Here is a 26982-nt window from a genome sequence, read left to right as displayed (position 1 = left end):
TGTTTATATTTGGGATGACAACACAAAACACCTATAAAAAGTCATTGAAAAACTGAAGAAATTAAAATTACAATAAATAACATAGTACATCAACATGACTAAAAGACTTGACTAAACAATCGTATGGCTAATAAAGTCAACATAAGTTTTGGTGGCCTAATATGCTTCCGTCCTCATTTCAACAAAAGCTTTTCCGTTTTGGCTTCTCTAGGAACTACGTTGTTTCTTTTGGTTTCTATTCAGTAGCTTAGAAAAAAAAAAAGGTGCAATAGTATTTTATTGATTTACCTTTAACGTGATAAGTTATTGGAAAATTCTATTCCTGGTTTTCCGATTCTCTAAACTGACAAGATGACAAAAAAGGAAGTAGCCACTAAAGCCTACAGATTAACAAAAACAGTGGGCTTCCTTTTGTGTTAAAATAAATAACAATAAATGATGTATGTACACAAGAAAAAGAAGCCTTTCACTGTAGAAAGGATTCAAAAAGCTATACAAAATTGGGTTTGTAGATGAATAAATGATCTCACGTGAATAGCATTTTGAGGTCTTGGATCCTAGCAGATCGAACCTCGTCATCGGTGAGGGTACCAGATATCATCCTTTGTTTTCTGGCCTGCACTTGTTGCAAACGATCTTCCACTGTGTCCTGTAGTTCATTCACATCACCCATAAAAAATGTGGGAAAGATAAAGTCAAAATAACGTGCCAATTTAAACCAAAAGAACAAAATTTAGTCCAAGTCACCCAACAATAGGATAAAAGGTGCCAGACTGCTTGTGAAAAACGTGAGAAAATACCACGGAGAAAAAATTATCAGAGCATTAAAATAATGAACAAATTTCAACTATATCAAGGCAAAGCCATTTAAAATAAAATAATCAAAGGGGTAACCCATAACATTTGGTAGGAAAAGCAGGGAAAAAGAAGGGAAGTCTAGGCTTATCAATTAATAACAAATAAAGTGGCGCCATTTGGCTAAAGAGAAAACTTTGAATATTCCAAGTTCATTCCGAAACATTTGACCAATTAGGAAGTCGGCAAGGGAGGTATGCATGATTGCATCTGAATTGTATTTGCTTAGGTTGTAAGCAAGTTGAAAAAATGGATTGGCTAACCTTCACAATGAATCTTCTTACTTTAACTCTACGGTTTTGTCCTATGCGATGAATTCTCATTATTGCTTGCTCCTCAACAGCAGGATTCCACCATGGATCCTACATTTACAACACAATGTTAACACAGAAGTTTGGTGTTGTTCGACAGGGTAGACAATGGAGAGAAGAGAAATAGGCGTAGCAGACCATAATGAAAACATTTGAGGCTGCAGTTAAGTTCAAGCCAACACCACCAGCCTTTAGCGACATCAGCAAAACCTGTAACATGAAGTGATTCAGTGGCGACATTTTCGATTGAAATGGAAAATAAATAGTTAAGATTGATTTCAATTACCCTTTTCTCCCTTGTTTTATTGAATTCATCCAGAACTTTCTCCCTCTGTTTCTGCGTCAATTTTCCATCATATCTCAAAAAGCCAATGCCTCTCCGCCTCAATGGATTCTCCAAGAGATCAAAAAATGAAGTCCACTGACTGAAGACAATACTCTTTTCACCCGAGGGTGAGTACAGAATACGTTCCAGGAATTCGAATAGCTTTGAAACCTTCGAAGACTCTGTCACATTGTTCTTAATATCGACCTTGAATGGGCTTTCAGATGGACAAGTGATCAGATCATCTTTCTGGAGCAATTTACGACAGATTGGACATTTTCCACCCGCTGATGTGCCCCAGCAACTGAACAGACATTCTCTACAAAATTTATGAGCACATGGTGTAAATACAGGATCTTCTGGAGATTCCAAACATACCGCGCATTCTCCAGTATCGCCCTTTTGAATATTCTCCAAAACCTCTTCGATGTATGCACGAGGTTGAATAGAGTCCGGAGAAGCAGAGTTAAGAAGTAATATATCTGCGAGTTTGCTCATCTCTGCTTGCTGCTGTGGATCATCATGATTGCTTTCGTTGGGTGAACCAGTATCAGACTGAAGAATTCTTCTTGCGAGTCTGCCTAAGTCTGCATACTTACGGGAATCGCTTCCGCTTCATATACGAGGGAAAATAGTATCAGGCAGAAAAATTGGGTAAGGGAAACATGTAAGTGCATTTGAATGTGTTTTTGCCAGGCCTACCACATAACCAAAAACGGATGGTTACAACAGCGTCTCAACTGCATTAGAAGGTCAAGGATATTGGCATAATGGTGTAGAACATTTCCTTGTGCAACGTACTGATCAAATTGAACCTGTTTACATTTGGATGATAAAAGTCTTGAGATAGTAAACACTCCAAGCACATTAAAACCAACAGGAATCCAAAGTGCTCAAGATATTAATTAGTTTCTAGATAAAACGATGTTTGAGAACAGCTACTATTAACAAATTTACTGACTTCATGGAAAAAGATAAAATTGAAACAAACTTTTATTCGAAACTGAGCACAAATCAGAAGCCGTGGCACAAAACTTACTTTAGATCGCTCGAAAAGGGTTTCGTAGAAGTCCCGTTCAGATTCCGATTGTTTACACTCAATCAATTCAATATCAATTGGAGGCAGGAAAAGTATAGGCCTGGAAAACATGTGTGACATTATTAAAAAGATATACGTTTGAGTTGCAATAAATGCGCAATTCAAGTGAAGCGAGAATCACTACCTTCCCTCTTTATCTTTCGATTCCTTCGTTCTTCTTAGCATTAGCATCCTCAAAATGGCTTTGACCAGCTTCAGTGATCTTGGATCACCATTCTCATAAGGCCTTTGAATCAACTTCTGCCACCTGTGCACATGTTTCCATCAATAAAATAAATTTTGATTCTCTGAATAAAAGAATTTTTCTCTAACAAACATGTAATTAGCATCACATTCTTGTCGTACCATGCCGAGTTGCACCAAGGTTCAACACGCAAGAAACACAAGAGACTGTATAGGTCCTCCAAGCTATTCTGCAATGGAAATCACATTTCACAAAAGGTGAGTTCTTCTGAATAAATAATACCCGAAATCTAATAATAAAGTAGCAAGTTACAGGCGAACTAAACATTTTTTTTATCTGGGAAAGATGGACATTGTATTTCACGTGGAATAGTGTTCTTTTAACCTTGCAATTATAAGGTGATTACAAATAATGTTCGCCTGAAAAACAAAAAGACAAACCTGAAGCGGTGTTCCAGTTAGACACCAGCGGCTGTGTGCTGAGAGAGCAAAAGCAGCCTGGGAAACCTGACTTCTATGGGCTTTTATATTATGAGCTTCGTCCAGCACCACCCTGTACCATTGGATCTTGTGGTAGATGCTATTGTCTCCATTCTGGTTTCAAAAGCCAGAGAACCCTATATGAAGAAGGTTTCACTACAAAAATGGTACAAAATATAAAGGAATATTTCTTACATTTTTGTATTCAGCTGATAGGACACCATAAGTTGTTAAGACAACGTCATGCCCTGAGATGAACAAGAGATCATCAGTTCTTCCGCCACCATAATGAACAAATATGGATATGCTACCAGGCTTTGAATGCGTTTCAAGCTCATCCTGCGGATTATAAATACTTGTTAACTATAATATACCATTTACACTATGAAGAGAAAAGACATGTTTTTTTTCTCGATTTGGTATAATACAGAGGACACTCGCCTTCCATTGACCTAACAAAGCCATGGGACAAACAATAAGGGTGCCACCCTCAACTTTATGCATCGCGTAAGCGTTCTTTCTTTTATTTGCTATAATATCATCATATCCATTTATCGCATCCTTCTTTTCTGAGTTGCCTCGGCCTGGATTACTGAGTATCAGAGCAATTGTCATAACGGTCTTTCCAAGTCCCATTGCATCCGCTAGAATCTAAAGCCAAAGACGAAAGCATAAATAAAACCAATTTTTTAAGCAGGTAAAATGATTTAATCTTCAGAAAAGTTACGGCTTCAACAAACTCACTCCTCCTCTTGCCATCTCAGTTGATTTGGGAAATTTCTTTGAAGCTTCTCCGGTAAATATATTGACATAAATAGTCCTTCTGCTAGAAAGCAAGTAAAGTTAAGTTGCATAACAGCATTGAGGAGAAAACCCCAATCATGCTTGTTGAATAATTTTCTATTAGTACTTTACCCCTTGCATATAGTGTAGGCTGACCAGCAGGGATGCAGAGTTCTTTCTGCACTCTCAACATCCATTCCCTTCTCGATTTCACCCATCCAATACAAGGCCTGCTTCTGGTAAGGCTTTAGATTACACGTAAGTGTCTTTGGGGCTTCCTTCTCCTAAAGGCATACAAGAGGCAAAGTAATTGATTACAAGTAACCATGGAGATAAGTTTTAATATAAACATTTGAAATTAAAACACTTCAAAGCTCCTTACCTTTAAGTCATAGATTTCTGCAGCTCCAACAATTTTGTTTAAAGCTGACTCTGAAAGAGCTTGTTCGTCATTATTTTGCTCTGGAATAGGCTCGCCACCCTTTCTTCGCTTGATCAAAGGCAATGCTGCAGCTTCATCTGACTCAGCCTGTTGAAATCAACAGCATAATAAGGCGTCTTTGCACGAAGAGATTACTTACAGGATCAAGTAACATTCACAACACTGAATACTCTATCTTGGACAACATCATGCAAGCTATAATACATTAAAAGAGAAGAATAGAAAATAGTAGCACGTACACTTGGATAGAGCAACCGCTTTCGAGAATCTATATCTTCTGGCGTGAATTCAGCCTAGTTAAATGTAGCAACCAGCGATTACAGACGCATAATTAAAAAAAAAAAGAACAAAAATTAGAGAGATGAGGAGAGTCAATTACCTTTCGAGATGGCTTGATCTCAAGCATTTTTAGCAGGGCAAGAATTGGATACATAGTATCATCAATTTTACCACAAGCCTCTAGCCTCCAAGAGGTGTCAACACGGTCGGCAAATACAGAGTTGTGAATATAAAAGCTGCAAGAAAAACTCAACAATTCACCTACCAACAGACGCAATACAATTCGAACTTCAAATCGTAATTAATACACAAAAAACTTCCTACGACACTAACTGTATCAACGGATATAGCTGTAAATATTATACCTCACTAAAAACATAATCTCTTGCATCATCTCCAGTTTATCTGGGGCAGCAATGCATCGGCCTCGAACATTGACCTTTCCAGAACGCATAAGCGGAATCACAATCTTTGCCCATTCCATTGGCATCCTCCCAACCTAAAGCCACCACACAAAGCACCATCAAGCCTATCTCTTACACACTCGTAAACTCAAATTCAATTAACACATATTATTTGTTGTCTTCCACAGGTATATTCAATCAGAAACAATCAACAGATACCTTATCGAGCAAATATTCAAACATTAATTCCTCACATTAGAAGTACCCATTTTCAATGGACCGACCCTTCATAACCAGGTACATTCACACATGTAGACCTTATATTTACATATATAGTACACTACATGCATACACATCATGTAACACCATACATCACTCTTGAATCACTTTAGGCACTAAATATTGATATTCAAACACTGATTAGTCATATTAAAGAGACTAGCTGCTAGTACTGGACTAAGGGAAAACACACACACACATTGGTGTGTGTGTGTATATATATATATATATATATATACACACACACACAGATAAATGTATACAAACACGCCCGTAAATATATACATGCATGCACACGTACACACACTCACGTATGCATACGTACATAAACATAGTTACAAACATATACCAAATTCAGTTAAATATCAAAAACACCTAGACTAGACATAAACAATCTCAACAACAATCAATGACAACAACCACCTCTCCAGAACGCTTGGTTGAAACACGAACGATCAACTGAGACTTCCTCGAGTAAGTCGGAAGAGGAAAGTTGAAATGAACGATTTCATTGTCCACCAATCTGTTCACTCCTCTGGCCGTGGAAATCGCAACCTCAACCTTCCTCCCAAGCAAGAACCACCCAGCCTCCTCCGGAAACTCCCCGTCCTCGAGATTAGGAATATTCCTCTTCTCCACAGCCTTGCGCACCTCCACCACCTCCACGTCATCAGTAACCGTTTTTTCCTGCACCGGTCGAACCGGTTCCGACACTATACTAACCGGTTGAACCGGTGGAGTTGATTCTGCCTCATCACCTTCCTCCTCCTCCTCTTCTACTTTTTCTTCCATTGGCGCCATCGGTTTCAGAGACTCTCCTTTGGAAGCGACCTTCGTGTTCGTGCCATTGAGAAACGCCTCAAGCCTTTGTCGTTGTTGTTGTTGCCTTTTGCTCAGTGCGGTGAAATAAGAAACATCGAAGCCGGTTTCGCCTTGTCCTTCTTCTTGGAGAGGATTGTCCTCATTAGGGTTTGGCTGCGCGGCGAGAACACGTGCGCCGCCGTTGCTGGTGGTGGAGCGCATCACTGTGAGCGGCTTCGCGGCGTAGACAGGCTTGCCACTGCGGGAGAGGAACTTGTGTAACGTTCCTGGAAGTGGCGATGTTATGGAAGGTTCTTCTTCCTCCATGGATACAAAAACGTTGCAAAATACTAAAAAAAGAGAAAGAGAGAAAGAAACGAAATGAAGCGAAGAGAAAACGACGAGAGTGAGTTGAGAGAGTGGCAGAGAGGGTTTTTATTGGAGTAAGCGCGGGTTTTTCAGTGGCGCGAAATTGTTTCACACTTTGGCGCTGTTTATTCATGTTTTCAAGTATTGGTTTATGTATTAATTCAAAAATAATTAATCTCCATGCTAAATTAATTAATTTATAAATATAAAGAAAGTTTAAATATGGTTTTAATTGTTGGGAGACAAATGAGTTTAAATTTTGTTACAGTAATCTTTTTTATTTGTCCAAAATTAAAAATCAGTCTTTTGTTCTTCATATTATATAAGACGACTAATTAAGGTTGAAACATATGTAACTTGATGATTTCAAATAAAACATATCATACGTGTTTTAATATGATGTTAGTATATAACACCAGGAAAAAATTATTGAGATTCATAAATAGATTATATTTATCAATTGATAGACTAAAGTGATTATTCAAAATTTTGAAAAAAATGAAAATTGAGAAAATAGATTTATAAAGACTGAAACAATGATTTCAATTTTCATAAAGAGAAAAAACAATGAAATAAAAACTTGGTAACTTTATAAAAATTAAATTATATTTAAACCATATAAAAAAATTGAAATTGACTTATTTTTATCTTCGTTATAATAGATATGGAAATTACTTTAAAATTAAAGAAATAAATATATTCAAGTAATAGTCTTTGAGAATTGACGTAAGACTTAAGTTTAGCAATGAATATATTTTACAGAAGAAAATAAGAAAAAGAGATTATCTATTAACTAAATTTAACTCATATATAAATTAATTTTAATTCTTTAAAAATATTTTTGTCTGTAAATGTTTATAAATTATAAAAATATATTCATTTATTAGTCTCTATAATATAAATTAATTTAGTGAATTTAAAATATTATAAACATTTCGTAATAATAGAAATTTAAATCATTTTAAAAATAAAATGAATTGTTAACCTTTTGCAGGCAACATTGCAAAAGTCACGGAATGATTTGTGTAATGGCATCGTTACTTGCTGTAAATAATTGTAGAACAAGAGATTAATTCAAAATTAATTATGAACAAATATTAGCCGTTATTATGGTAAATAATTGTAGAAAAAAACAAAATTTTAAATTACTTATTTTAAATATGTTTTAAGTGGATTTAATTTTAAATTTAATTAATCTCTCACACACACATATCTGATATGACAAATAAATTTATTCGGTGAGAAATATTGTTTGAGTTCATATGCTGTGAGTATTATCCGAATTTATCTTCTGAAACTTTTATATAATTGTTTTTATTTTCTAATACATGTAATTTATTACAAATTAAATTTATTTACTATAAATTGATAATATAATGTAATTGTCATATATTTTTTGTATTAGGTTAAAATAACTTTTTGATCCAAATTTTTGTTAAATTTTGTCAAATCTATCCTAATTTTATTTTTGTGCTTAAATAAGTCTAAATTTTCGTTAATTTTGTTCAATTTGGTTTTTTTTTACTAGCACAAATTAAATCATTAACAATTATGAACATTGATTGTCACGTGTCACTTCATGATTTTTTTATTTGTTTAATTTATTTTAAATGTTCAAGTGTCAATCTAATAATGTGTCATGCATTAGCCAATTTTTTATATTTAAGTCGATTTTTATATTCGTTATTTTTTTTTCAATTTAGTCTCAATTTTGTGTAACATGAACAAATTTTGTTCCTCTCCAACCTGAGACTAAATTTAGTTTTTAAATATTAAAATTCACATGCTTTATTAAATATATTAAAATTCACGTTATTATAACTTTTATAAAAATATTAAATTTGGTCATAATTTTGAGAAAACAAAATTGGGACTAAATTGAACAAAAATAATCAATATAGATACTAAATTGAATATAAAACATTGACCATGACACACTGATGAATTGACAAATGAACATTAAAAAAATTATAAAAAAACCACAAAAGACATGAAGTGGCACGATTACTGTTCATCGTCAATTATTTAAATGATGTTAGAAAAAAAAGGACCAAATTAAACAAAATTAACAAAAACTATTTGGGTAGGAAATACAAAATTACGACTAATTTGATAAATTTTGACAAAAGTTAGATCCAAAAATATATTTTGACTTTTTATTAATATTTAACATATATTAAAGTTTAAAAAATAAAAAAAAATTATATTAAAATTTCATTATTAGTTTAATTTTTATTTTTGGTGTGATCTGATAAAATAATATATTATAAAATGTATTGGTATATAAAAAAACATTTCATTAAAATTTAAAAATTAAAATAAACACACGTTTAAAATATCTTTCAATCTATAAATTTGTTTTCTCTACATTTTTTTAAATACTTATAAATTTTATTTTTATTAATTTAGTACAATTTTATTTGATTTTCAAATTTAATATATATATATATATATATATATATATATATAATTTTCTCTAAATAATAAATATCGAAAAAGCAGTTATATTTTTAATATGGAATATTTGATAAGAATATATTTATCTTATAATAATTTATTTTTTTATAAAAAATAATTAATTAATTAAAAAAGTAAAAGGTAAATATATATATATATAGATATGAATATATATTCATTATCCGACAAAAAATGGGATTGGTAAAAAAATTAAAGTCATTAAATTTGAGTATGATGATAAAAATGACTTTTTGTCTTTGAGAGAGACTGATAGCAAATCCCGTTTCTGTCCTCTGTTGCCGTCCCTACACTCGGGCCCTCACATTCACATATAGCACGATGTGCACGTTAGAGAAGAGAGGATCACTTTTTGTTCTAACCCTAACCAGCGAAAGCGACGAACAACACCGTCTCAATCCGACACTCCTCTCCTCCCTCCTCGCCGCCCTCACCCAAATCAACTCCCAAGCCACCTCCGCCTCCGCCCTCGTCACCACCGCCCAAGGCAGATTCTTCTGCAATGGTTTCGACTTCCGCTGGGCGCGTGCCGCTGCCGACCCCCAAGCTGCCCGCATCCGCCTCCGCACTATGTCGAACTCCCTTCGCCCCGTCCTCGCCGCGCTCTTCTCCCTTCCCATCCCCACCGTCGCCGCTGTCTCCGGACACGCCGCCGCCGCGGGAGCTATTTTCGCGCTCGCGCACGACCACGTTCTCATGCGCGCCGACCGCGGCGTCCTCTACATGCCGGAGGTGGACCTCGGCATCACGCTTCCTGACTATTTTGCAGCCGTCATGAGGGAGAAGATCGCGGCGGCGCGTGACGTGGTGCTCGCGGGGAGGAAGGTGAGGGCGGAGGAGGCGGTGGAGATGGGGATTGTGCGCTCGGCGCACGATAGCGCGGAGGGTACCGTCGAGGCTGCGATGAGCCTGGGGGAGGAGTTGGCACGAAGGAAGTGGGTTGGGGAGGCTTATGTGGAAATCAGACAGAGTTTGTTCCCTGAAGTGTGTGATGTTTTGGGTTTAGCACCTAAATCCATTGTTTCCAAGATTTGAAGAAAATAACAGGAATTTAGTGTTTTGTAATGAATTGAATAAACAACAAGGGAGAATATGAGATTGAAGAAAAAGAGCAGATCAACATTTTGATATATACATATATAGAAGTTGATAATCTAGTTCTTAAAAGAACAAAATTTTGATTTGATGTGTGTGATGTATGTGAAAATTGAACCTTTTCTCCATTGTTGAAATATAATAGTAGATATAACATCGCACTCAGTTCCCATCTAACTTATTGAATTGAATGAAAAACTGTCACCACCTGCTTAAAGAGAGAATTTTTTTCTGCATAAGCACTCCACAAAAGGACCACTTCTCTTTTGCCATCCCCACTTTCATTGTGATTAAGCCAGTTGCATCTTTACTTGGTCACATGAGGGTAGGGGAATCTTGTGTCCAATAATCGTATCTAGTTCAAAATTGGGCATCTCTACTTCTCATATTGAATCCATGTGAACAATAAACTATTTTGTGTAATGAGATTGTCAGTAACAATTGCTATTTTATGTCAATTAGACAAATTATTACATGATGGTTTAACTATATGTTTATGATTTTATGACACATTTATATTTGATTATCTATTATGTAGAGATTTTTCAAAATCCCTTGCATCATACTTAATGTTTCTATTGACTTTGGTGAGGAATTTTTTTCTGTTGACAGTAGCTTGTTATTGTTGTTACCTTTTCTTTTCCTTAGAGCATCATGAATGAAAACGGTCCATCTTGATTCATTCATGGGTAGGTGGCTTCAAGAACCCAATTTATTTGGTGGTTCCATTAAAGGGACCGAATGATTTTATGGGTTGATGGCGTCTATGTTAACACCACCACCTGTCTCAATCAAAATGACTACCTAAAATGATGATTACAACAACACTTCACTGAGGATTTCAGTTTGTTTCTCATGCATTAACATCTGATTTTAACCCCTCACTTGATTCAGTCTTAGAAGCTGGACCAAAGTTTTGATGTTCATATGTCCAAAATCAATGTTCTCCACAGAATTTACAAATTATTTGTTCAATTTTGTCTTCGGTACCATGTTTAATTGATGTTGAACTGCACTAAAACCAAACAATATGAAGTGGTATTAGTAAGAATTTTCACTCTGCTTCCAACAAGGAAATTCATTTACTCATGAAGTATTGATCATCAAATCTGAACATATCTTAGCTTTCATTTCTTTATGCCAAGTAGAATATAATTGCAAGTAAAAGGGGAAGCATGCCAATAATCATCAAAATATGGTCCATCTGACAAATAAACAAAATAATCTTAATAAAGTCTAAGTAACTATTCCAAACTCAGCTGAAGATCAAATACTGAATGCCGAAACTAAGCATTCTGACAAACTAGTACTTCTTTTGCTCTATTTTTCTAAACTGTCTTCGCTTTAGGGGTCTTCTTCCTGAGCTGGCTCCTGGGAATTGAGTTCTTCATTCCAATAAAGAATAGCAATGCCCCAAAAAGTGCCGTGTTCTGCCATCAAAAGCAACCACAATAGTATATATATCAAGTTCTCACACAAATGAAAACATCAACTAGCAAGACATCAAGTCATAAATGTTTTAGACAAACCAGCATGAATTCATTCAGCAGCTGATTATACTTGGGCTTGCCAGGTCTATAGTTGTAGAAATCGTACAGAAGTGGAGTGGTAAGCGCCAAATGCAAGAGCTATAACAAATAACAACAACAAAAACCTTAGATGCAGAAAAAGAGAAAAAAAAAAATCTGAATTTATGATTCATTTGAAGCACAACAATGACAATAGCTTTAAAAAAACACTTAAGATTTAGAATAGCATCCTCTTCACAATATAACCAAGCCCTTACCAGTAGAAAAGATCCAACTGTGCTGCCAAACACAAACAAAATCCCACCAACCCCCTTGAGAAATATGATAACAGAAATGAATTGCCGGGCCTGTATTTAGTATTTCAGTCAGAAATGGTACTAAATAATGAAATCTATACAGCTAAAAGGACAGTAGATAAAAACATGGCCTTACTTCAATATGTGGTAGTGCTACCCCCAATTTGGAGGACAAGTTTTTCTTCACAACAGTGAGCTTGGGAATCAACTCCTTCGAAATGGGTCCACCATTGGCATCAAATTCATTAAACCTTGCATTATAAACGTTATGTCAACACAGAAGAACTAAAACTTGCAACAATAAGAAATTGTCACACAAAGTAGTACATTAGCAAACCAAAATTTCTTAAGGTACCCAACATTTTGTTAACAAGTTAATATTGGTCTTTGGAGCAGGATCTGCAGCATGTGAAACAATGGGATTTATCTTGTTTTTCATTAATGGGGTTATGGCCAGTAAAGGAAACAATGAGACAATGAGATTTATCTTGTTTTTCATAACTAGATTCATTTATAACCTAAATCTGAAGTTTCTTGACACATAAAACTGACTCCACAATTAGATCTATAAGCTTAGGCTCTATACGATACATGATATAATCAAAGTCTGACTACTTAATGCAGAAATTACAATCCTCAATGAATCGAAGTGAGTAACTTCAAAAGAAAACCAGCTAAAAAACTATGCACCTCCAGAATTTACAGCACATTGATTCTCACGGATATTCAAAAACCACTTAAAAGTTCAAGACGATACCATAGTCAAAAGCAAGGTCTTAACACGATCTTTTGATATTGGTGACAAATACTGCTGATGCAGTCAATATTGCAGCAACAGAGACTCCAAAAACATTAACCTTGAGCCAAAATCGCGGTCACAAAACCATTTTATAATCCCTTGCTCAAAAGACAATAAACAATCAACAACCAACCACAATGCCACCTACATTCTAGAAAATCGACAACCCCATTCATTAATGCACATTAAAATTGAAAGCAAAATCCAATCATTAATCCATCTATGACAGCCATAAAAGGGACTCAAAATGCGTCTCCAAATCCTAAAAAGCCGGACCCTTTACATTGAATCCTGGAAACCAAGGCGAGAAAACAAAAACCCACATCCAACAATCGAAAACAAAATGGAAAGAACAAAAGCCAACATCCAAAAACCGAAAACAACGTGGAAAGTGAATTCCTTTAAACAAATCCGATAGATCTGTCAAAAGGGTGACTTACAACTGCCATGCGGAGAGGATGAAGAGGGAGGCAAAGAGAACTCGACCCAGAAAGGAGGAAAACCCCATTTTTTCTCCCTTTTGCAGAGGTGAACAGAGTGAAGCTCGGAGAGAGAATAATGGGGAAGACTATAGAGAAAGAGAAGGAGAGTGAAACAAGGAACTCCAAATCAAATATAATATTTGAGAGAGAGAAAGTGAAAGTTGGTCAATTTGGTTAAGCTCATATTATTAAAAGAGATAATTATTAATAATAATAATAATAATATTATTATTATTATGAGTGAGATTTGGAATAATTTTAAGCAAGATGAGGGTGTTAAGCAAGCAATGTTAATTAATTGAATTAAATAAATATAAGTAAAAATCATTTATTTTGTTGCTTTCACTTTAATTTATTCTCATTTAGTTTTAGTGTAATATAATTTTAACATAATTACGCAAACTGATTAAATTAATAGATTTAGTTTAAAAAAGTTAAGGTATTATCAATATACCAAATTAATGTTTATTACTACTATTGTTTCAAGATCTCACTATTCATTAATACAAAATATAAATATTTATAATATTTAATTAACTAAACAAATTTAGAAAACATGATCAATAATTTCTCACATGCCTTATAATATAATAAGGATTAAAAAAATAATTTATCTTCAATTGAATGCATCACCTACCACCACTAACAAGTTGGCTTTCATTAGATCTCTTTAGCCACCATCACATTCATAGTAAATCAAACATAATTGCACATAAAAGAAGTCAACATGAAGAGTAGTAGTCAAGTCTAATCAACCAAATAACTAATTTTATTTTAAAAAAAATCAATTTTTTTTCTGAAAAAATATTTAAACAAATAGATTCAATATAATCACTAATAAAACTTTTTTATTTTAGTATAATATTTTGTATATCTAATTTTCTTTTACCAATAAATAAATTTGTTTGTTTATATGATATTATTTTTTATACATTTAAAAGATGAATTGAACTAAAATATCAAGTTTAATACAACAATGTTTTATGCAATTTTTTTTATAACAAAGTACTCATTATTTTAAAGTTTAAAACAAATATATTAATTTGATATATGCACATGTCACTCCATTTTAATAATAGCCTGCAAAATGGGTGGCCTCACCCAACAATTAATTGGAAAATTTATGTCAGCCTTTCTTGACCCATAATCTAAATAGGACATACAAATTTGACAACTCCCACTTTATATTTGGTAATTTTTGTTCAATTAAAAAAATTATATATATATATATATATATAAAAGAAAATAGTTTTATTTTTTTTTTTAAATTATAACTATTGTTTTCAAAATGGGTGGAACTCTATATTCACGATTAGGTTGGTCTAAACTCATTTGGATCTCAAACACTAAACATAACGGCTGTTTTAATTTATGTCACTGTTTTTTCAATTTGATATAACTAACCTTAGAAGAAGAAAACTTGTATTATATATTGATTCAAATTGTTTGAAATGATATATTTATGATGATATGAAAATATAATATATTAAACATGTAATTTATTATTAAAATGAGATATTATTACTTTGCTAATAATTATTTAAATTGCATATATTAAAAATTAAGTGGTAAAAAAGTAAGGAAAATTTTTCTACAAATTTTACCATTATACAAACTTAAAATGAAATGTACTTATATTGATATTTGATTCTATAATCAACTTTTAAATCAAAGTTTTTGTTTGCATTAACGGCTAATATTTGATATTATTCTTTATTCAAGCATTCAAATTATATTTGATGGATTGGGAGAATTCATCACCGAAACATAATTATAATGAGACCTAAACTCAACATATGAATCGACACTATCTTCAAAATTATAAAACAATAGATTTATAGATTTATATTTTATATATCACTCAATTTTATTTATTTTTAATTAATATATGATTTAGACTCACTGTTAAATCTCATAAATATTTCTTGTTCTTTATTTATTGCTATTTTTATTTAGGTTTGTTGTAGATCTATATGGTGTGAAAATAGTCTAAAAAAATTTGTTTGGTTTGTGAATATTATATTTTGGTATATAAACACCTAGGTTTATATATATACTCTAATGTAAATGCTTGATAAAATCACATTCTTCTAAAATTAAACCCATAACTTGCATAGCCTAAAAATAAAAATAAAAAGCATTAATGAAAACTCACCTGAATTACTTTAGGGTTTAGGATTTGTAGAACTGCAACACAACTATAATATGTCCATTTAAGAATATAAAATGGGAGACTAAACAAAAATGAAGAATGATTATCTACAAACTTTTTTTTAAGCGCCATATTTACCTTACATATTTGTTTTATATATACTTTCTATTTGTATGCTTCTAATATATATTTCTAAAATTAAAACATATTATAATTTTTTAATATACACTACCATGGTATATTGTATTTTTTTTATCTATTTTAACTGAAAAATAAGATTTTGAATTTTATACATTTTTTTTTTATTTTAAGCGGAAAAATTGAAAAATTAAGAAATCTCCTATGATATGTATATAAATAGTAAATAGTAATTAAAAAATTATATAAAAATAAAAATTAAAGATTTCACACTAGTTTCCTTCACGAAAAATTATAAGATTCAAAAGCACAATATTTCCTAAACAAAGATAATGATTTCAGGTATGAGTGACCATATAGGCTTGTCCGACGGACCTGCTCATCAGAAAAACGCGTGCGGGTTGAGATATTGAGCTTGTTGACCTGCAAAAATTTGGTCTGCATAGCCCGCAGTTTACATAAAAAAAATTTGCAATTGTATATATTGGTTACTTTTTTCTGGACTTTTGCATCAACGTTCTAAATTCTTGTATGATTGAGAAAATAAGTATTATGTATTTCTGATTTCCCTAAGATTTAAAGAATACATTGTGTATATCAAAATATGAATATGAATATGATTAAAATGTTGAATTATCAATCTACCATCCAACACTCAAAAATATTAGCTTAATTTTGTAAATTTGTTAAGGTTCCTCAATTTATTGAATATCAAAAATTTTATCATAAGAATTTAAAAGAAAAAAAAAAGTTGACATGAGACCCGCACTTATTCGGAATAGGCTAGATTTTTCGATCCATGTTGAAAATGCAAGACGAGCAAGCCTAATCCTTATTTTATGAACAATGATATTTTGACTACTAAATTTTGACAAATTTCTCTTACAACATGAAGTATCATCTTCTAAGTGATTTTGAAATATTGAGAATGAGAAAATGAAAAAATAGAAAACCACTTAAAAAATGTCACTTAAGGTTATAAAAAAATTGTCAAAATTTAGTAGTTAAAAAATCATTTTCCTTATTTGATGGACCAAATACGAATCGGGCCTAAATAGTCCAGACCGACTCGCGTTTCCATCCTAAAAATTTTGAGGTGAAGTTATCTTAGCAATTCTGAAATGCTGTAGTGGGAATGTACCACTCAGACATTTTGTTATGTATTGAACAACATGCTACTTAGACTCATGTTGACTGACTTTGGATTTATGATAGAACAATGATATTTTGACTACTAAATTTTGACAACTTTCTCTTATAACATGATGTGTCATCTTTTAAATGGTTTTGAAATATTAAGAATGAGAAAATGGAGAAATGAAGAACCATTTACAAGATGCCACCTAAGATTGTAAGAGAAACTTGTCAAAATTTAGTAGTCAAAATATCATTTTTCATTACGATGATAATTCTTTGATGTACAAATTATAATATCTATTATAGAAAATGGGTCTTGCTCACGTTGTTTCATTTGTTCTCCTTTTGCAATTCTGAAGTAAAAACAAAAACGTGAATGTGACATGTAAGCTGGTGAAAACGGCACATTCTTCCAATTTATCATCGACAACAAATATGGTGCATGGCTGCTACGTGTTTTTCTCAGTCATTATCTTCTCACTTGTGATCTCCACATAAAAACACACTTTTCTTTCTCATTTTTTCTCACTCGTGGCTTTGATCGTGAAAGAGGGAGTCTCATCAGGTAACTAATTTCTAACCAGAGTTTTATGAAGTTCTAACTGAGGGTGGTTAATTGAATGTTATCATTGTTTTTTCCTTCTCGTTATTTGTTTAAAACGATGATCTTGTACTGTGCAGTTTGAAGACAACATTTTTTTGCATTGAAGTTTAAGGTCTTTATAACAAGGATAATGATATTTCAACAAAAGAGCTTTTGATGAGACAAAGCTTGGTGTGAAAGGACTTGTTGATGAAGGCATTACCAAGATCCCTTGCATATTCCATCACCCCCGTGATAATTTCAAAAGGGTCTCAGAATCAGGGCATAAAGATTACACTATTCCTATTATTGACCTTGGAAGGATCCATGGAGATGGTGGTGAACGGAAAAGGGTGGTTGAGAGAGTGAAAGAAGCATCACAGACATGGGGTTTCTTTCATATTGTGAATCATGGCATCCCAGTGAACACTCTGGAGGAGATGTTAGATGGGGTGGTAAGATTTTTTGAGCAAGATAGTGAGGTCAAGAAGAAATTTTATACTCGTGATAAGAAACCTTTTATCTTCAACAGCAATTTCAATCTATATTCCAATGCTCCAGCTAATTGGAAAGACACTTTCATCTGTGACCTTACTACTCATCTCCCTACACTAGGACACTTGCCATCTGTATGCAGGTGGGTGTTTCAAATTTTTGTTCTCCTTCTGTTTGTGATAATGTTTCTATAATTTAAGCATGAGTCTAAGTTCCATATTGAGTAGTGATAACACTCTGTGAAGTGTGAAGTGTGAATCTTATATTGGATAGTGATAATGTTCTAATTCAAGTGTGAGTATAAGTTTCATATCAGATAATCTAACTTCATTTATTTGTAGGGACATTATTGTGGAATACACAAATCAAGTGTCAAAACTGGGAACTTTACTGTTTGAACTGTTATCAAAAGCTCTTGGTTTGGATCCAAGTTACTTAGCTGATATTGGCTGCAATGGGGGGATGTATGTTGTTAGCCATTACTATCCACCCTGTCCTGAACCATAATTGACTATGGGAATAACAAAGCATGTTGATGTTGATTTCATCACAGTGCTTCTACAAAACCAAATTGGTGGCCTCCAAGTTCTTCATGAGGACATGTGGATTGATTTGCCCCCTTTACCTGAGGCTCTTGTTGTTAACATCGGTGATTTTTTGCAGGTATGCTTCTGCATTTTCTTCTTCTTCAATTGAATATAGAAAAGGTTAACATTACTTATAAATGTAACTGAAATGAAGAGTGGATGATCCAAGAACTTACTTTGGCTTCCCTCATCAGTGTAATATCAGATTGTCAAAGATCTTATATCGATCTGAGAGAATATGAATTTACCATGTAAATTTCACTTTACAAACTGATTTTATAAGAATGAAGAGGCCTAAATAGATAGGGTATACCTGCATTATCGGCTTTGTAAATTTATCTTATTTATGGTAAATTTATCTTTATCTCTGGTCAATGTAGTTTTTAACACTGATGAACATGACTGATTTAGAATTTGTTGAACACCAGCTTCTCTCAAATGAGAAATTCAAGAGCGCTCAACATAGAGTACTTGTGAACCGTGTTAGTCCAAGAGCTTTTGTTGCATGTTTTTTCACCACAAGTTCTCATTCGAATGCAAGGATTTATGGTCCCATCAAGGAGTTATTATCAGAAGAAAATCCTGCAAAATACAGAGAATTTTCGGTTGCAGAGTTTTTAGCCCACTACCGTAAATGTGCGAATCAAATTCCTCCTATGTTGCATTTTAGGATTTGAGTAGAACTTATTTGTATTTAAGAGAGTACTTATCAAATACTTTGCTTTTTCTCTTCTCGTGTTTGAACCTTCATGAAGTATTTTCATGTCTTCTCATGATTGTTGATAAAGTGTTTCTTTCTGTTAAAAATATATCCTCTTATGAATTTTTTGTTGTTGTTACTCTACTTGTATTTATAATACACTGATTATCACTAATTTTAATATTTTAAAATATATTAAAAAGATATTTAAAATATCAACACAATGTATTTTTAATTTTAAGCACATAAGAACATTAAAAAAAGCTAGTAAAGCATCTGGACTCATAGGAATGTGAGGTTGAATGAGTGGCATTCAACATCGATTACTGATCTCATTAATCAAGTTAATAAGAATGAAAATGGAATAAATTTGGAATTACACAAAAACTAGAAGTTTTTTGTTTTTCTTTACAAAGCACACAACTCTTCGATTTGGATTAAATTTATTTGAGTAAATTACTCTCGTTTTACATCTCAATCATCAAACTGCTTAAGGATAATTGTTTCGGGTGTAGGGATCAAGCGCCTACCAAGAACCATTTCAATTGTACTCCTTTCTTCTTGAAATATCCTCTCTTCACAACTGCAATAGCTTCTTCCCCAAGAAATCTCTCTCCTCGCTCGATCGGTCGAACGAACGATCAGGGTACCTGTCTAAAAGGCTTCGATGCTTAAGTCAGTTGATGGGCCGATCGGTGTATAAATGTAACTGCAGTCATAAATGCGAATTTAAGATCCTCACCAACCTACCTCTGGGCCCTATTTATAGTTTCCGGTGTGGGCCTGTGATTAAGGTTCCTTAATCACGACCCAATGATCCTCTAATCAAAATTACTGACCTTTTTAATGTTAATTAACCCAGCTGACTAGCCTCGTTTGGCCGATCGACCGATGACCGCTTGACTAAGCTGGTTATCTTATGATTTTAACAACCTTAAACGAATAATCAGTCTATATGGTCGATCAACCGATGGTCATACGAAAGGGTGCTACACGAATCACCTATGAGACTGATCGGCCGACGGGCCTCTATGGGTAAATGCGTGATCGACTTGGGGATCGATCAACCGATTGTCCTTTACAAGTTAACGTGTGGTCCATCTGTGAGGCCGATCGACCGATGGACCCTTAAAGAGTGACGCGTGGTTCACACGTAGGACCGATCGACCGATGGTCCCTTAAAGGGTAACACGCGATTCGCACGTAGGGCTGATCGACCGATGGTCCCTTAGAGGGTAACATGTGATTCGCACGTAGGGCCGATCGACAGATAATCTTGTGAGAAAACACGCGATTCATTTGTGGGACCGATCGACCGATGGTCCCCTTTTGAGATAGTTTGTGATGTTTGTTGGACCGATCGACCGACGGTGCTATATGGTTCATCTGTGGGACCGATTGACCGATGGTCCTGTTTTATTTGCAAACGCTCCCAGCCTTATTCGATGAACCGGAGGACTGCGCCTTACCGATGGCCCGATGGGCATACAGTACAATAATCCTTACATCCCTTTGAAGGCACATAATTAAAGTTCCATCATATGACAGATTTTAACACAATATTCACAATTTTCATAACAATAATAGAAATAAGTATCGTGTTTATGAATGCATGAATCAATAAGAACAAAATGTACACAAAATTTTTAGAAAGTTTACAAAAAAAACATGATTAGAAGTCTCCTTCCTCCTAAAAATGTCTTTTTTTTTTCTTTTATATTTCATAGAACACATATTAGGACTTCTTTACTTATCAACAAGTTTTATAGAAAATGAAGAAGAATTGAAGAATTTAGAATAAAAGCTTTAAAGATGACATCAAGTTCATTGATGAAAGTCAAAATTTTCTTTCTTGATTATCACCCTTTTACGCTTCGCTTGAAAATCCAGAAACAAAATGCGAGCGAGATTAAAGTTCAAGTTTTTAGAAAGTTAAAACTTGAGAAATCTAATGTGACTTTAATGAACTTATCTAAAAGGATGCTTAAGGTGCTGTTCATTTTGGTTCAAACATTGATTTCAGGGAGTATAAAAGCTTCTCACACATTGTTATTTATTTTATTTTATCTTTCGTTTACGGAATGCTAATACTATTTTTGTATTGTTGTTGATAATTGGGTTATTTATTTTTCTTTTATATGTTTTGGGGTCACTTCCATTTTTAAACTTTTGTTTTTTTTCACTGTTTTATGTGTGTCCACCAAGTATTTGTTGTTTTGTTTAAACCAAGTTGCTTATGCTTTTTCTTTTTTCTCTATGTTCTTTACACTTGGGTTTTCTTTTTCATGAATTTGCTTTGGTTAGTTATGATTTTTTTTTTTCATGAGTATATAAGTCCACTTCTTGACGAATTCATAATGAATTCCAAAAAGAACTAGAAAAAATCGAAAAAGATATAACATTAAAACATACAAAACTCAATAAAAAAAGGAGTACGAAAAGGAAGATCTGTAAATTGGAAGATTCCTATCTCTACGCATTCAGTGGAAACCACACAAATTTTATCTGAAAAGAAAAATTTTATAAAAAAAAAGAACAAATTATGATACTAACATACTGAAACAAAGTCCTTATGTTTTTGCAGGCAATATTCAACCCATTAAGGCAAAAACTGTGGCGTGGAGGAAGGCTATAACTTGGCTTGTTGACTTGAATATCACAGAATTATATCATTGCGATGAAGCCACACACTGAGTTAGGTTTGTTAAATTTGTGCATACAAAAAATATTTTTCTTTTCAAACTTTGATATAAATTTACTTTTTTTTTTATGAAATATCAAATTGTATATGACAGATTATTGTTAGTGAAATGAGATCGATCATCTTTTTAGTGAAAGAAAAAGCTGTAAAATTCTGCAAACTTGTAATATTAATATAGTTAAGTTTTTATTTTCTTTAAGTAACATCCAATGTAGAGTGACATTGATCTTAGATCAGGTAATTCAAGTTGTAATGGTTTTAAATTTTATTTTTTGGATGAAAAAAAAAGATTGATGAATGATTCTCGTTAGTATCATCTGTGCTAATATATAGATCATAACTATTTTTAGCTTATAAATTTTATGTTGTAGTAAGTGTCCTTTTATTAGGTAATAAGCACGGTGGAAACGCTGATGTGCATCCACCTGTAATTAAATTGAAAAGTTAAAATGGCATATTGAAAAGTACTTAACTTATAAAATCTTTCAAATGGTTATCATGGTCCTCATACTTTAAAAACTCTTACAAATAAATAAAGTGAATTTATAATGAATTGATAACATTAATTGTTCATGGCCTCTCTCTCTGCTCCTTCATCTCTTCACTCTGTGCTCTGTGCTGTTCCTTTCTTCTGTCTATTTTGTTGGATTGTGTTAAGCCAGATTCAAATTTCAACTTGGAATCTCTGATTTGTCTTCTTCTTCCACTCCTTCTTTCCTTTGGGTCTCTATTTCTGTGTCTTATCTTTCTGTTTGTTTGTGACTTTGTGTGGTGTGATGGGGGTGTGAAGTTGATGTTAAAAGTCTCACCTTTCGATTCGTTGATGATTTGTTCTGTTTTTGGGCTGAAATCTGGAAATGGGTGTTCGTTGTTAGGCATTGAGGGTGTGATCATTGATTTGATTTGGCGGAGATAGAAGATGAATTGTTGTGGGGGTCCTGGCTCTGTTCTTGGACTGGTTCTTAGGATGACACAGTTCACTCTTGCTGCTGGGTCAATTGCTTCCATGGCCACCACATCCAGATTCTTTAATTTGACCGCTTTTTGGTAATCAGTCAATCCCCTTCTCCTCTCATTCAAGCCAAGATTTTGTTTTTCTTCTGCAAAAATCCATCATGCACTTATTTCACTTTGGTGTGAGTTTCATGTGTGAGTGTTGTGTTCTCAAAACACATTACATCACCCATGTTATATGTTTTTCTTGATTCATCTTCAATGCTGAATGTTTCTGAATGACTGAGATTTCATGAGTGTTGTGTTCTCAAAAGACATTAATCGTGTCATATGTTAGTATATTGTTTTCTGATTGCTGAATATGTGTAGATGTCAATGTGTTCAACCAATTTGAACCATGGGACAAATGACTCATATATGAGATGTTGAATCATCTGATCTTCATCCAACAGTGATGATTTATGAATGTATGGATTCTTGTTGATTTTTTCATCTTTTTTTTGAGTAAATTGCAATGAGTGGCTTCATGAGAATGCACTATGGTTGCTTTTGTTTTTCATATTGTGAGAACGCAACCTACTTGGTATTTGAACTATTCAATTCCAAGTGACTATGAAGCACTGAAGATGTATACTTTGATTTACCTTCTGAGGAAAAAAATGCCTTACCACTGACTACTTAGGTCCAATAAGTGATTTTATTAATCCTTAACATAGAACAGCACCACAAAGCCCAATACCAGTAGAGAATCTGGACTCGTTTAGATGATGTTCCATTCATTTCTATTTTGTCCTTTTCCCTATAAAGAGGCGATGGATTTTACTTCAACATCATGATGCACTTCTTGAATACATTATAACCATGAATCTATCGATTAAAAGCTCTTTTCTGAGTCACTGACTTTATGCTTGAATGTTAGAATTGGAGAAACCTCTGAATGTGTCTTTATGTACTTTGGCACTTTGTACAAATGGTGCCTGATCTGGCAGCTTGGTACAAGAAACTAGCCTCATGGTCAAGATGAAGTGCTTGCATGCAAAGGAGGTCTGCAGTTGAACCTCAATGCAGTGTGACTGTGATAGACCTCCTACTAATTATACTGTTTACTATTCAATTTTATGCTATTTCTTTTTCTACACAACAATGTCTCATGAAGTTTTTTGCTTCTTCTGATGAAGTGGTGATGAAGAAATTAAACTTGCACTGTTCATGAATACTTCAATAGCAATGCATGCATGTTGGATACAGCATATTTTAAATGAATGCTGACTCTTCCACTGGTAATTGTGCAGTTACTTGATAGCTTCAATGGGTTTACAAATCATTTGGAGTTTTTTGCTATTTTTATTGGATTTGTTTTCTTTGGTGAAACATCAGTCCCTTCTCAGCCCAGTACTAATCAGCCTCTTTGTAGTTGGAGATTGGGTTAGTCTCTTGGTTAACCTTTACTCTTTTCCCAGCCTTTGCATTTTTGTATAATCTTCATATCTCTTTCAAAAGTATGTCCACAGTAGAAGATACAAAGAATATTTTTTTCATAAGAACATTCATGATGGGTTTTTTCTGAAGAATGTTCATTAGGGAGAGATTATATACATGTGACTTAAGTTCAATCCACATAAGAGATTAACATTACTTAAAGTAATCCAAAATTTTCAGACAGTGAACTTATGAGTTTTTTTATGTGGTGTTCGACTTTTTATTTTTATTTAATGTGAGACTTAGACTTACTTTTTTACTTTTTCACAGTAGCACTTACTTTTACTGTTATGATGACAACTTTTGTTCTTGACCATTGTCCATTCTCCACAGGTAACAGCAACACTGTCACTAGCAGCAGCTTCTGCCTCAGCTGGAATAACAGTTTTGTACTTTCATGATCTGGGACACTGCCACTCTGGAGAGGAGTGTCAGAAGTACCAGGTTTCTGTGGCACTAGCATTCCTAAGCTGGTTTTCAACTTTATTATCATCTATAATCATGTTTTGCCTACTAGCTACCAGATAGGAAACTGTTGCTCTTTCTTCAAACATTTCCACAACTTTCTCTCATCCGACTCAAGTTCATCTGATTCAAAATTATCTTTTCACGCTGTTGATAGGAGGGAATGAATCACTTCAGTTCTGCACTCTGAAATTTACCTGGGGTAGCTTCAGAATGCAGATTGTAAAGGGGAGGAAAAATGTATATATGATTTTGCCTTTCAAAGATATAAACCAGTGTCTACCACAAAGCTTAGATGCAGCTACTTGAGATGTTTTTTTTTTATATTATTTTACACTTAGCTTGATCATTCACACAATAAATATTTACATTTTATGTCAAATTAGCATAAATTTCCTAAGGTGAAACTCTTGGACAAAAATATCAAAAGCACCAAAAGAACTGCATTAAAGTTCTGTTCTTCCATGAACTTTAGTTGCTAATACCAGATGATGTTTTGGTTAGATGATTCTCAAAGTCTTTGCTGAGTTTACTGAGTTTTTTTTATGTAGTCCTTTTATTACGCTTGAGTATTCAAAATTTACTGATGTTGGCAAAGTTCATAGTATATTTTAAAACATTAAAATTTGTATCCATTACTATATTTTGAAAGTTCAAAGAAATAACATAAAAAATTCAAATTCAAAATTTACTGATGTTGGCAAAGTTCATAGTATATTTTAAAACAATTTTTTTTTTAATTTAAAAGAAGCTTTTTAAATAGAAAATCGTTCCCTTTAAACTAAAACCATAAATTTACACATAAAAGTTAAACAAATTCTCAAGAAAAATTCTTTTGAAACCCAATTAAGAAAAAAAATGAGTTTTTTTTTTTTGAAGTTTTTTTTACATCTAATTGGTTGAACCAAATCAACTTATTATTAACCGAATGGGTTTGGTTCAAATCTCTATTTTCATTTTCTTTTAGAAAATCAAACAATCCAAACTAATGAAAATTTATCCTAATTTGTTTTTTTTTTAGTTTCAATTAAAACAACCATGTTAGCTAACTTATTTAAGTGAAATATATATATATATATATATATATATATATATATATATATATATATATATATATATATATATATATATATATAAACACTATCTTATCTCGATTTATAAAAAGAAAAAAAAAAACCTATTTGGTTATCAACTACCCAACATTAATTATTCCCTTTAAAATTCATTGGTTGACTTTTTTTCTCCTAAAATTACTTTAATTTGTGGTAGTGGGAACTTAATTCACTAGATTGGGGCCCTAGGAATTTCGAACCTTACTCTTAAAAAAATGAGGGAAATTATGTTTTCTCTCTAAAAGATGATAATGAATGTTACTTATTTGACAACACTTAATACCTTTTGGATTATAAAATGGTCCAATAAATCATTTTATTTTCAAATAATTCTCCCAATGTATATAAATCAAGTTAGGTTTTTGTTTTTGTTTTTAAAGTAGAATGTTAAGATCTATAAAATTTAGTTTTACACTTAAATAAGAGAAACTCTACTAATAAAATATCTTTAAAATATTTTTTATGAGACAAGAATAGCGAATGGACTAGGGTACACGATATGTTTTTATAAAAAATATTATTTAACATTCAATTGTTATTTAAAATGATTTATTTAGTACTAAATCAATATTAAAATAAGATGTTTATCTTTATTTAATTTGGTTTAAAACTAAACTTTTTGTCAAACGACTCTAATGAAAATAATGACTCGTATAAAAGAAAACGTAATATACCATGTCTTTAAGATATGTTTCATATTTTTCATTGTATATATGTATCGACAAATCAAAGATATAAAAATAATATAAGAAATAACCAAAGTTATTTGAAATATATGAAAACTATAAGAAAATTTTCTCAGATGATCTAACAGCTAAAGATTTGCTTCAATATTCATAATTAAATATCTTACATCGAACACATAGAAATGTTTATAAATTATTCAAACAATAGTATAATTATCTTTGAAAAATAATATCTTGACACCATTATTCATTAAATGCATCTACAATATAATTACTTTCTCTAATAAGCTATTATATTCCAGTAAAATATTAGTTCATAGGGTTGTAGAATAAGTATAAATAAAAGGAATAGTGGTGTCAATAAATCACCACTCTTATCATTTTAGACCTTTTAGTTTGTTAGAGTTTCTAGTGTTATATATTCTTCATGCATTGCAACTAGAATTATTACTAAGAGTGGTTCATTATAAGTAATAATATGGAACTAAGAGATAATATAAAATTCTT

General features: G+C 32.8%; 4 protein-coding genes and 2 pseudogenes across 6 annotated transcripts; 4 read left to right on the top strand and 2 right to left on the bottom strand.

Moving 5' to 3' along the window:
• Nucleotides 1-15: 15 nt before the first annotated feature.
• LOC114190380 (DNA repair protein RAD5B-like) lies at nucleotides 16-6659 on the bottom strand. The gene is made up of 18 exons (XM_028079231.2): nucleotides 5864-6659; nucleotides 5123-5256; nucleotides 4858-4993; nucleotides 4718-4771; nucleotides 4419-4565; nucleotides 4169-4320; nucleotides 3998-4076; nucleotides 3695-3904; nucleotides 3449-3592; nucleotides 3215-3367; nucleotides 2936-3003; nucleotides 2715-2837; nucleotides 2531-2630; nucleotides 2194-2306; nucleotides 1453-2104; nucleotides 1305-1376; nucleotides 1119-1217; nucleotides 16-649 (listed from the first exon to the last, which is right to left on the bottom strand). Exons 1-18 carry the CDS (start codon nucleotides 6566-6568, stop codon nucleotides 527-529), a joined length of 3264 nt encoding a protein of 1087 aa, XP_027935032.2. The 5' UTR covers nucleotides 6569-6659; the 3' UTR covers nucleotides 16-526.
• Nucleotides 6660-9354: 2695 nt separating this feature from the next.
• LOC114192110 (enoyl-CoA delta isomerase 2, peroxisomal pseudogene) lies at nucleotides 9355-10671 on the top strand (annotated as a pseudogene).
• Nucleotides 10038-19055, top strand: LOC114189885 (1-aminocyclopropane-1-carboxylate oxidase homolog 7-like). Its single transcript, XM_085675872.1, has 4 exons — nucleotides 10038-10069; nucleotides 17466-17933; nucleotides 18133-18454; nucleotides 18807-19055. Exons 3-4 carry the CDS (start codon nucleotides 18305-18307, stop codon nucleotides 19053-19055), a joined length of 399 nt encoding a protein of 132 aa, XP_085531998.1. The 5' UTR covers nucleotides 10038-10069; nucleotides 17466-17933; nucleotides 18133-18304.
• On the bottom strand, nucleotides 11336-13445 carry LOC114192111 (uncharacterized). Its single transcript, XM_028081700.2, has 5 exons — nucleotides 13245-13445; nucleotides 12142-12256; nucleotides 11967-12056; nucleotides 11710-11808; nucleotides 11336-11610 (listed from the first exon to the last, which is right to left on the bottom strand). The coding sequence occupies exons 1-5, from the start codon at nucleotides 13310-13312 to the stop codon at nucleotides 11509-11511; spliced, it is 474 nt and encodes a 157-aa protein (XP_027937501.1). The 5' UTR covers nucleotides 13313-13445; the 3' UTR covers nucleotides 11336-11508.
• LOC114189886 (1-aminocyclopropane-1-carboxylate oxidase homolog 3 pseudogene) lies at nucleotides 17376-18298 on the top strand (annotated as a pseudogene).
• Nucleotides 19056-21612: 2557 nt separating the features above from the next.
• Nucleotides 21613-25059, top strand: LOC114189985 (CASP-like protein 5B3). Of its 3 annotated transcripts, none has more exons than XM_028078718.2 (4): nucleotides 21613-21772; nucleotides 22655-22826; nucleotides 24026-24158; nucleotides 24546-25059. In XM_028078718.2, the coding sequence occupies exons 2-4, from the start codon at nucleotides 22699-22701 to the stop codon at nucleotides 24738-24740; spliced, it is 456 nt and encodes a 151-aa protein (XP_027934519.1). In that variant the 5' UTR covers nucleotides 21613-21772; nucleotides 22655-22698; the 3' UTR covers nucleotides 24741-25059. The 3 variants fall into 3 exon arrangements, with proteins under 3 accessions (XP_027934519.1, XP_027934518.1, XP_027934520.1); XM_028078717.2 differs by having other exon boundaries at nucleotides 21618-21777; XM_028078719.2 differs by lacking the exon at nucleotides 21613-21772 and adding an exon at nucleotides 21859-22502.
• Nucleotides 25060-26982: the final 1923 nt, after the last annotated feature.

Source organism: Vigna unguiculata, chromosome 7, assembly GCF_037176805.1.
Source record: "Vigna unguiculata cultivar grain cowpea cultivar isolate G323 ecotype 2 chromosome 7, ASM3717680v1, whole genome shotgun sequence".
Taxonomy (NCBI): Eukaryota; Viridiplantae; Streptophyta; class Magnoliopsida; order Fabales; family Fabaceae; genus Vigna; species Vigna unguiculata.
The sequence above is the reverse complement of the archived record's forward strand: the minus strand, read 5'-3'. Positions and strand labels throughout refer to the sequence as shown.